Raw genomic sequence first — 11,477 nt, forward strand, 5'->3', positions numbered from 1 at the left:
ATCTATGCCGGTTCAGCAGATGTTCAATGTGCTAAATCTGATCCGGCGCAGATCCGGCGCAAATCCGGCGCAGATCCATAAAACGGATCACCTCCGAATTTTGCAGAACTCTGCAAGACACACACACACAAATAGACACACACATGGCCGCTGAGAATCTGTGTTATATCACATCCTGTCTTCCTGAGTGATTGTTCACTCTTGTTGCTATGGATACCTAAAGAAAGCAAAGTGGCAATTATGGAGTTTTACTGAAAATCATAAACCTTTCAAGCTTCAGTTGTACTCCAGCGCAGCAGCAGTTGATGGATTTCAGTGAAACGGAGTGAAGTGAGTGAACTGTAGCTCTAAATGGAGAGAAAACGCAAGTTTGAGGTCTAAAAAAAAAGAGGTCTAAATGAAAGTGAAGTTGATTTGGAACAGTTTTTTCACTGAGTCGCTTGTAAGGACATCTTTCTACCAGAGGAGTCTCCAAATCCCCACATTTAAAAAAAAAATAAAGCTAGGAGAGCTGTGATTTGATTCTGTATGTTGATGCATTTCCTTCAGAAACAGGAAGTCAGAGTGACGGCGTGTTGAAGCGCTCGATTGATTTAGACAACATCCAATAGCGTTCGAGAAAAACCAAAACCAACTTGACAGTAACTTAGCAAACTAGCTAAATATGGAGAAGAGTTTAACAAGAGACTTTCAATTTCTTCACCCACGGCTGTCCACTTTACCGGGGACGATGTCATAGACGATGAGACGGCGTGGTTTTAGAGTTACGGCGTACGTGTTTGAGGCGAGGTCGAGCGTCAGCGGCACTGATGGTGATGGAGAGTCGCAGGAGACATCTGACGTGTATAAAATGGATAAAATGATATTACTGACTCTCCATCATTTTGAGGAAGCGACATTCTGGCATTAAACATCTCCAAGTTGGTAAAACACTCCTCTAAGTCACATGACTGCCAAATCACACAAACTCCGCCCTCTTCCACATGAATAAACTCCAAATATTTATTTTCGGGTGGAAAAGGGAATACACAGATGGACCATGTTTACTGCAAACGAGCCACGACTGTACAGCAAGACACACCCCTGGGGGCGGGGCTTATACGTTCTAGAGAGTATTTGATAGGATGAACACAAGACTAGTACATGATGAGTCATCAAAATATTTTTCATCATTTTCCTGGAAGTGACAAACATTAAAATTAGAATTAAAATTAAAATATCTCCAAAACTACTTTTATTCTATACTGTATATTATTTCTGTCATATTGATGTCCATAATATTAAGAAATAAGGACAAAAACACAGACTTTATGAAACAATTAATTAGTTTTTCCTGTAACACAATACAGAAACAGCTGGAAATATAATTTAATTGTAGATCTTTTTTTTTTTTTTTAATTCCAAGTTCAGGTTCACTTTACAAGTGATATATTATTATTATGAAAATCCAGTGTGGTATATTACAGATCGTGGTAACGCTCTGTAGCCCAAACCAAGAGAAAAACCCAAGAGGTATAAATAATAAATAATGAAATTAAAGTTAAAAAGCGAAGAGATCTCAAGCAGCTAACTATAGCTGACACAGCAAATTAAAAATTCACCATGTTCATTTAATTTTTCCCTACTGCGAGGTTGTGTATCTGATTTCCCCCAAATATTTTAATATTTTATCAAACATTTTAAGAATGTATATAAAACTACAGAAATAAACATGTTTGTGTATGTTGATTTATTTAGTGATGCTTATTATTGGTCATGGACACTTGCAACATGTCATTTCATAAAGCACAATACTCAGACGTTCTGTAAGTTCTTTAAGTTTCCCCTAAACACACTCGATTAGCTAAAACACCTTGCTCATCAGAGACGTCACACACACACACTTCACTTTACTTTTGTTTGTGTAAAGCTGCTTTGAGACAATGACCTTTGTAAAAAAGCGCTATACAAATAAAAATGAATTGAATTGAATTGAATTGAATCTTCAGTGTCTGAATTTTTTTTTTTTTGCTCTGAAGCTACAAAGCTAATGTAGCTAAAAAGTAATGGAAGCTTAAATTATTAAACACAAAAAAAAAAAGTGCATGTCTCATTACACACTCGTCATGATGCCAAACCGGAGGCTAATGTGCTGTGAAGTGGAGATTGTGTGCGTTCAGTAAATATTTATTATTTAATCGTCTTTTCCTAAAATATCTTTATTTCCAAAGTAGAGCCGGAGACGGAATCCGATCCCTGCAGAGCGTGTTGCGACTCCCATCAGTCACCATGCTGGATAAACACACACACACACACACAAAACAGAGTTAATCAGCATTACCAATAATCAGACTCGCTGCTTTGTAAGATCCCTGAGTGAATTAATTTCCGTTATCCCACAGCGCTGCTGAGTTCTGCATTCTGATTGGTCAGAAGGTGTTGATTAATTTTCTATAACAGCAGCTCTGACAGTAGTGCAGCTGCAAATCACAGGTTTATATTAATGCGCTTGATACACAGTGTAATCTGCTCGTCCTGGACATCTGGGCTACTTATCGGTCCAGCTGAACACTGACGCTAACAAACTGGTGAAGCTTCGAAACTCGAAACCTGATTCACCAGTCGAGTTTTTATCCTAGCGTCTCGCTGCTGCTGCTGTGATTTCTCTGTTGTGTTGTGTGTTGGTAAATCTTGGAAATGCTGTGATCTTACTGGTGCTGGCGGTGTGTGTGTGTGACGGTGGTAGTCGGACGGCCTGCTCTCCCAGCGTGGGCTTCACATTAAAACGCTCTGTTAGACAAAAACAGAAAGTAAAACTCACATCACTACACAACAAAAAAAAAAAAAATAAACAAACCAAAATGTACAATAAACTGTCACTCCATTAATAACGCAACAATAAATAAATTAAATGTAAAAAATTACATAGCAATTAATACTACTACTAATACTAATACTACTACTACTACTACTAATAATAATAATAATAACAATATTGATCTTTGGGCCCAAGCACTACATCGTATCACTATATTTACACGGACATTGATGTTTATTATCTCCTCAGATTCATAATTTTTCCTTCAAACCCTGAAATCTGGTCTGAGAAACTGAATCTATAAAGTATTTATGAAAAGTGGGAGATTTCCACAAAGGAAAGGGAAAAAATGATAGTGTTTTAAGCAAGATTTCCTAAAACAACTTATTAAATATCACTAAAATACACTAAAGATATCAAAATCACAAACAATGTCAAATACACCATGAATAATAGTATTAATAATAATAATAACAATAATAATAATAATAATAATAAATACATACAAGCAGTGATCTTTGGGGTCCAAGAACAACACTGCATCATTGTAATTACATGAACATTGTTTTTTCCGTCATGTGAGAATTACGAATAATATTAAATCTGGAAATTCCACCAAGAGCGGTTCATCTCCTCAGACTCAGAACTTTCAGTTAGAAAGCTAACTTTTTTCAAAAAAAAAAGGAAAAACTTTTCAACATTCAAATATCAGTACAAAAGTAGCTAATGTAGCTCTCAAGTGCTAAACGTCTGTAACTCTGATACTTTTAAAATAGTCCTTCTCTACGTCATCATCATTCACGAATTAACAGGAGGCCTGCTCCAGAATCTGAACAAAGTCACATATTGATCAGAGGATATTAAACTGTATCGTGTAACATTCGTATCGTATCAGATTTGTGTCGTGTTCGTATCGTATCGTATCAGATTTGTGTCGTGTTCGTATCGTACCGTATCAGATTTGTGTCGTGTTCGTATCGCATCGTATCAGATTTGTGTCGTGTTCGTATCGTACCGTATCAGATTTGTGTCGTGTTCGTATCGCATCGTATCAGATTTGTGTCGTGTTCGTATCGCATCGTATCAGATTTGTGTCGTGTTCGTATCGCATCGTATCAGATTTGTGTCGTGTTCGTATCGTATCGTATCAGATTTGTGTCGTGTTTGTATCGTATCGTATCAGATTTGTGTCGTGTTTGTATCGTATCGTATCAGATTTGTGTCGTGTTCGTATCGTATCGTATCAGATTTGTGTCGTGTTTGTATCGTATCGTATCAGATTTGTGTCGTGTTCGTATCGTATCGTATCAGATTTGTGTCGTGTTTGTATCGTATCGTATCAGATTTGTGTCGTGTTCGTATCGTATCGTATCAGATTTGTGTCGTGTTTGTATCGTATCGTATCAGATTTGTGTCGTGTTTGTATCGTATCGTATCAGATTTGTGTCGTGTTCGTATCGTATCAGATTTGTGTCGTGTTCGTATCGTATCAGATTTGTGTCATGTTTGTATCGTATCAGATTTGTGTCGTGTTTGTATCTTATCGTATCAGATTTGTGTCATGTTTGTATCGTATCAGATTTGTGTCGTGTTTGTATCGTATCAGATTTGTGTCGTGTTTGTATCGTATCAGATTTGTGTCGTGTTTGTATCGTATCAGATTTGTGTCGTGTTTGTATCGTATCAGATTTGTGTAGTGTTTGTATCGTATCGTATCAGATTTGTGTCATGTTTGTATCGTATCAGATTTGTGTCGTGTTTGTATCGTATCAGATTTGTGTCATGTTTGTATCGTATCAGATTTGTGTCGTGTTTGTATCGTATCAGATTTGTGTAGTGTTTGTATCGTATCGTATCAGATTTGTGTCATGTTTGTATCGTATCAGATTTGTGTCGTGTTTGTATCGTATCAGATTTGTGTCGTGTTTGTATCGTATCGTATCAGATTTGTGTCATGTTTGTATCGTATCAGATTTGTGTCGTGTTCGTATCGTATCAGATTTGTGTCATGTTTGTATCGTATCAGATTTGTGTCGTGTTTGTATCGTATCAGATTTGTGTCGTGTTTGTATCGTATCAGATTTGTGTCGTGTTTGTATCGTATCAGATTTGTGTCATGTTTGTATCGTATCAGATTTGTGTCGTGTTTGTATCGTATCGTATCAGATTTGTGTCGTGTTTGTATCGTATCAGATTTGTGTCGTGTTCGTATCGTATCAGATTTGTGTCGTGTTTGTATCGTATCGTATCAGATTTGTGTCGTGTTTGTATCGTATCGTATCAGATTTGTGTCGTGTTCGTATCGTAGCAGATTCAGTGGCATCGGGAATTATCGAACTGTTGTCTTCTGAATTGAAATCATATCGTGTCGTGTGGAAGTCTGAGGTTTCCACTCCCAGTAGTGGGAAAATTAATAATCTGTGTATGTGTGTGTGTGTGTGATTGTGTGTGTGTGTGTTAATTACGGGGGTTCTGGCTCCTCTCCTCTCTCCGGAGCTCCACGTGCCGGTGGATGATGTTCTGGATTTTCCTCTGGGTGGTGCTGATGTTGGGCTCGGCCAGCTCCTCACTCAGACGCAGGTTGTTTTTGATGGCTTTAGACGCCGTGGCTCGAGCCACCATGGGCAGCTGCTCCTGATATCGCTGATCGGTGAAGTCCAGCGCCTCCTCCTGGACACTCTGGATCCTGCAGAGACCAAGCAGAGTCGAGGTTTAACCCCGGGGTGGTGTACCGCCGAACCACCGACTCGGACGACTCTTTAGATTTTAGATTCAGATTTAAAAACACAAATCTGACTTCTCTGCATTGTGGAGGGAGGCCACTAGATTTCTGCAAAGAAGAACAGATCATTTTATTTCACCTCGTTATAATGAGTAAAACACTGAGTGACGGGGTGGTGTGACGAAGCTGAAGTGATTATTTTCCTAAAACAGCACGTCCCCAAGTGTTTTATTTTCCTTACACCACAGCAATTTACCAGGTATAATCTTTATTTATTAAAGAACAGCACATTAAACCTTTTACCTGTTTATCGCTACATTCCTGAAACGAGTTAGTTCCTGTTGTCACTTACGTTATAGCAGCTATAAACACTCGTTCCCTCACCAGCCTCTTTATTCTCTCTCTTGGAGTTAATAAGACAAAAACACAGCTTGTCACGTTACCGAGAAACCACTAAGAAGAGTAAACACCTCTGTGACTTTTCATTTGTGCGATAATAAAATAAAATAATTGCAGAAATAACTGGTGTTATTTCACACACAGCTGATTTCAGGTCAGTTGCACCATCACTGTAGATCACTGTTAAATCATCATCGCCACCTACTGGACAGATTTTGAACTGCAGTAACAAACACTTGAAATGATGGTTAATTATGAAACCTGAGTATTTTTATGAGTATTTGTGGCCTGTAAATTACTGTTCAGTCCAGATATAATATATTTTATGTAAAAGTAATAATGATATTTCAATATCACATATTAAAACAGATTTCATAAACACACAGAGGATAAAACTGATATAAATATTACAGAACACAATGCAGACAAAAGTAAAATGAAAAGGAGGGCAAGCATCAGTAACTATTAGTGGTGTGTGTGTGTGTGTGCATGTGTGTGCATGTGTGTGTGTGTGTGTGTGTGTGTGTGTGTGTGGTGTGCGTGCATGTGTGTGTGTGTGTGTGTGTGTGTGTCTTGCCTCCTGTTGGTCAGTAGTGTGTAAATCTCCTGAACTAAAGCCTCGGCTGCTCCGGGTTTGCAGTGAATCGTACCATTAATGGACTCCTTCATCAAACTGACGCGCCGCTTCACCAGCACCTGCCTCCACACACACACACACACACACACGCACATACACACGCGCACACACACACACACACACACGCACACACACATACACACACACACGCACACACACATCATAAATCATACCTAAACATACAGACAAGAAGTATTTGTATTGTGTGCTGATTAATTAGACTTATACCACAGCACTGCTGAATTCTGCACTCTGATTGGTCAGAAGGTGTTGATTAATTCTCTATAACAGCAGCTCTGACAGTAGTGCAGGTTTATATTAATGCGCTCGTTCTGATACGTTATCGTTTCTATAGTAACAGCTCATTCACAGGGACGTGTACAGCAGACGCTCCAAATAATAATAATGAACTGATTTTTTTTTTTTAAATCATTGTTATGGTGAAATTTTCTCTCAGAAGATGTTTATTTAACAATTCTGGAAGGAGTCTCCAGTGTCAGCGCTTTGTAACAGTCAGAGGTAAAGCTGTAACGTTAAGTTTTCCGACATCTTCAGGACAGAGGAGTTTACGCTTCTTTGCGGTTTCTCACTAACATGATGTAAAAAGCTGCGTTTTATTTTTTCTCTGATTAACTTCAAGACAGAGAATAAAGAGAAACCGGTGAGGGAACGAGTGTTTATAGCTGCTATAACGTAAGTGACAACAGGAACTAACTTATTTCTCGAACATTAAATGTGACTATAAACGGATAAAAAGTACAACAGAAAAAAATGCACAATCACTGGTAAATTGCTGTGGTATAAGAGGAATAAAACACTTGGGGACGTGCTGTTATAGGAAAATAATCAACGTCAGAGTGGAAACAGTAACTCCTAACTCCTGTTCACTAAAACAGCACCGCACACACACACACACACACACACACACACACAGTGTTTTAATGAAGGCTTGAATAAGGGTGGAATCGGACAGACGCTGACCTTCTCGATCTGAGTCCAGTTGCTCTGCTTGGTGCCGAGTGACGCTCCGTTATCGTACGAGTGTAGAGAGAAATCCTCGGGGAAATACCAGGAAAAAACCTCGGCCACCAGATAACCGTTAGAGAAATCTCTAAAACACAGCGAGAGACAGACACACGAGCGGACGAGCGAACGCGCAGGACTCTTTACAAGGTGTAGAACCACAGACTTTAAATTTATTATGCTTGTTATTTATTTCTTTTAACGTTACATGCTGTACATCCTCTTTTCATATTATTACAATTTGATTAGTGTAGTTTTAGCATAATTTTTTTAAAATAATGATGTGTGAATAATGCTTAAAATATATAAAATCTTATTAATAATTACTGGAATTTTTAGCTCCTTAAATTATGTAGTTAAATTAGTGACAACATTTTTATTTAAAACAATGTATTATATATGGGATAAATATGGAAATATATATATATATAGATAGATAAAAATCAAATTAAATAAAATTTTTAAAAGAGTTAAAAAAGGGTTTTTTTGTACTTCTATGCTGATCTTTTTAAAGAATTTTATTTTTCTCCCGGTGGCTAAAAGACACGTGCTGTTTTGAAGGAATTAAACGGTTCATTTTATATTTATATGATTTGAGAAAGTTTTTGTAGTTTGAGAATTTGACATTTATATCAGTAAAGTCTTGTTTAACTAAAACTGGTGATGTCTGAATAATATTTATTTTTATTTTTATTATTTTATTTTATTTCTGTAATATTGATTATTGGAATTTTTCACATGAGTATTTACATATAAATGACAATATTTTTATATCAAGAAATTCATGTATTATTTTATATATGAGACAAAAGTGAAAATAAAACAAACAAATAAATAAAAACTCACAAAGTTACATTTGTATTTATATGTCTAGATTTTTAAATTATCTTATTTATGATGATTATTATTTTTTGAGAATCGCATACATATTTAATCTAAATATTTATCAATATTTAAATTATTATAATTTATGGTTTTATCTATCTATCTATCTATCTATCTATATATATATTTATATATATATATATATATATATATATATATATATATATATATATATATATATATTTTTTTTTTTTTTTTTTTATTGGAGAATCACACATGTATTTAATCAGAATATTTATGGATATTTCAATTACTTTATTTTAAGATCATTATTATTATTATTATTATTGTTTTCTTTTGGAGAATCACATATGTATTTAATCAGAATATATATGAATATTTAAATTATTTTATTTTAAGATTATTTATTTATTTATCTGGAGAATATATATGTATTTGTGTATATGTATTTAATCCGAGTATTTATGAAGATTAATATTTTTCTGACCTCCGGATGTTTTTAGGTGAAATAGAGAGCTCGAGACTCTGCAGCCATTTCCACACTTCCCGCGGAAGTCCGCTTCTCTTCTTCGGCGGTGAATAATCCATGCAGATTTATTTAATTATTCATTAATATCTAAATTATAAACAATTCAATTAAATTACATTTATTCAGCTTTATTAATATTGAACTCGGGCCGCTTCCGGTTCGCTTCCTGAGTTGTTGCCGCCGTTTCTATGGAAACAGAACTCTCAGCGCGCTGCTGCCACCTGGCGGTCATTTACACTCACTACACTGCTCTGTAAATAAATAAACCGTTAAAAATCACGGAGTATTTTATTGTTTTCTTTACTTTGACTTTCTTTTCCTCTACATGTGTGTTTAAACATCACCAAAGATTATGGAGGGTATTATCTTATTTAAGGGTTTCATTTTGCCGAAATATCAAAATACATACTTTTAGAAGTTCTCTCTTAAAATCCTCTCTGATTGGATAAAACAAGGGAGCGGTGTCTCCAAGATGGCGGCGCCTCCAAGATGGCGGCAGCAGCTCTGCTAGCTGTCATCAGTGTTAGCGATTTGTTTTTGTTATTTTATTATTCTGAGGCCAATTTGCGCACTCCATTAAACCTGTAAATATAACACTTGTTATGTTTACACCTGAGAATTGAGCTGATTCTGTGGTAATGCTCTACGCAGAACCTTTAGTTAAAACCGAAAAACCTTTAAGGGTTCTCCCTGCTAAAAAAAAAACAAAAAAAACACAAAAACCATCACAGAAATTCTAATGGTTTCCACTACAAATATCATTACAAACCATAAGCATTAAAACTATTACTATTATTGGTCCTTAATGGTTTCCTCTAGACATAACATGCCACTAACAGAAGGCAACACATTACTAGTAGAGACCTACAGGGACCATTACAGCTTCCATTAAAACCAGTACAACTAGCATTATAACCATTAAAACCATTACAAATTCTATGAGGCTTTCTATTTTTCTATTTTTTTTTCCAGGAGCTCTTTCTTTGTTTCTTATTACACAGTTTTGTCATTATTATGAAGAAACGAGGTTGACTTCTTGTACCAGGTTCCATTTTTCCCCAAAAAAAAAAAAGTGTATGTTTTCATTAAAAAAAAAAATCATAAAGGTCATTGCCTTTATCATGAAAATGTAAGATGATTTGGGGAAATTTAAGGATAGCAGATTTAGAACCTGGGAATTTATGGAATTATTATTATTATTATTATTATTATTATTATTATTATTATTGTTGTTGTTGTTGTTGTTGTTACCAGAATATCCATAATTCTTCCAAAAGGTTTTCCAAATTTTCAAACTTTTCCAGACATTTCCTCTGCAAATTCCTCCTTTAGCTCCAGGTAGTTCCACATGATGGCAGTGTGTACTTGCTCTAATCACACTGACACACACACACACACACACACACACACACACACACACACACACACACTGATGGATACACACTGATGGACACACACCCCTTTTGCATAGATGAACATTTTTGCACACACACACTGTCAGTGTTAAGCAACGATATGAGACGCTGTGATAAATTCAGTCTGGATTTTATGAGTCATTTCTCTGAAAGTAACTAAAACGATGACAAGCTCAGTTGATATTCTCTATTTTAAAAGGGATTATAATGATTAAAATACAAAAATGTCTAACAATGCAACTTATAATTTCTGTCATATTTGCAGTACGAGAATAATCTATTCAACCGCAGATATTTTTTCTATAACCTTTTAATTTTTTTAAAATCCATTTTTATGAAGGGTGCCAATAATTCCGCAGCTGCTTGTAAATATAAAGTCCTCGGTGTTAGCCTATTCAGCTATTTTAGAGCTCGTTCTATATCCAGACAATCCTAATTATCCCGTAAAATCGAAAATCCATGCGATTCGATTCAGTGTGTGTCATTTATGGCTGTGTATTTACAGCTCCAGATGCTTTTCAGCTGACTTTAATATCGAGCTGATTCATAAGGAGAAGGAGAGCGACTGTAATTGGACTTTATTTCCTTGGGCAATAATTCTATAGGCCCTTAAAGGCTCCTCCATTGTTCGCATTGTAATAAATTAAAATTACAAATCTATTTCTTGCGAGTAATAAGGTGCTGTCAGAGGCAGGCTGTAAAAACCTGAGGGTTCATATCGAGGAGGAGAACGTAGGCTCTTCAGATCAGATGAGAACGCAGATCATTTGTACTGCGAGTAATATGTAATTTTTTTTTAATTGTGCTTATAATTATACAGTTTGCAAAAGAATAAATATAGATGCTGCATCACCAGTTGAATGTAAGCGTTATTGTTGCTTAATCCGAACATAAATTACTTCAAAAAATTAACAGCTGCATTATCACTTACATGCTAGTGAGCTGTAAAGGAATCTACTCGCTAATTCTGTTAAACATCTAAAAAAGCGTGTAAATGTGCTTTGTTTTCTTTTATTCTGTAAGGACTATAATTTCTTTATATTTAGTGATAAAACACCGTGTGTCATGCTGTTATAGTAAAATAATCAACGACAGGGTGGTGTGATGAA

General features: G+C 35.8%; 1 protein-coding gene across 1 annotated transcript; it reads right to left on the reverse strand.

The window, feature by feature from the left end:
• Window positions 1-837: 837 nt before the first annotated feature.
• Window positions 838-9,124, reverse strand: spata4 (spermatogenesis associated 4). The gene is made up of 6 exons (XM_026947450.3): window positions 8,912-9,124; window positions 7,537-7,666; window positions 6,496-6,614; window positions 5,263-5,483; window positions 2,692-2,769; window positions 838-2,271 (listed from the first exon to the last, which is right to left on the reverse strand). Exons 1-6 carry the CDS (start codon window positions 9,010-9,012, stop codon window positions 2,264-2,266), a joined length of 657 nt encoding a protein of 218 aa, XP_026803251.3. The 5' UTR covers window positions 9,013-9,124; the 3' UTR covers window positions 838-2,263.
• Window positions 9,125-11,477: the final 2,353 nt, after the last annotated feature.

This window comes from Pangasianodon hypophthalmus, chromosome 7 (assembly GCF_027358585.1).
Source record: "Pangasianodon hypophthalmus isolate fPanHyp1 chromosome 7, fPanHyp1.pri, whole genome shotgun sequence".
In the NCBI taxonomy this organism is placed as follows: Eukaryota; Metazoa; Chordata; class Actinopteri; order Siluriformes; family Pangasiidae; genus Pangasianodon; species Pangasianodon hypophthalmus.

Coding starts and splice junctions, on each gene's coding strand:
- spata4 (XM_026947450.3), bottom strand. CDS start 9,012: ATGGATTATTCACCGCCGAAGAAGAGAAGCGGACTTCCGCGGGAAGTG. Junction 6,615..7,536: donor ACTGGACTCAGATCGAGAAG/GTCAGCGTCTGT, acceptor GTGTGGAGGCAG/GTGCTGGTGAAGCGGCGCGT. Junction 5,484..6,495: donor ACACTACTGACCAACAGGAG/GCAAGACACACA, acceptor TGGTCTCTGCAG/GATCCAGAGTGTCCAGGAGG.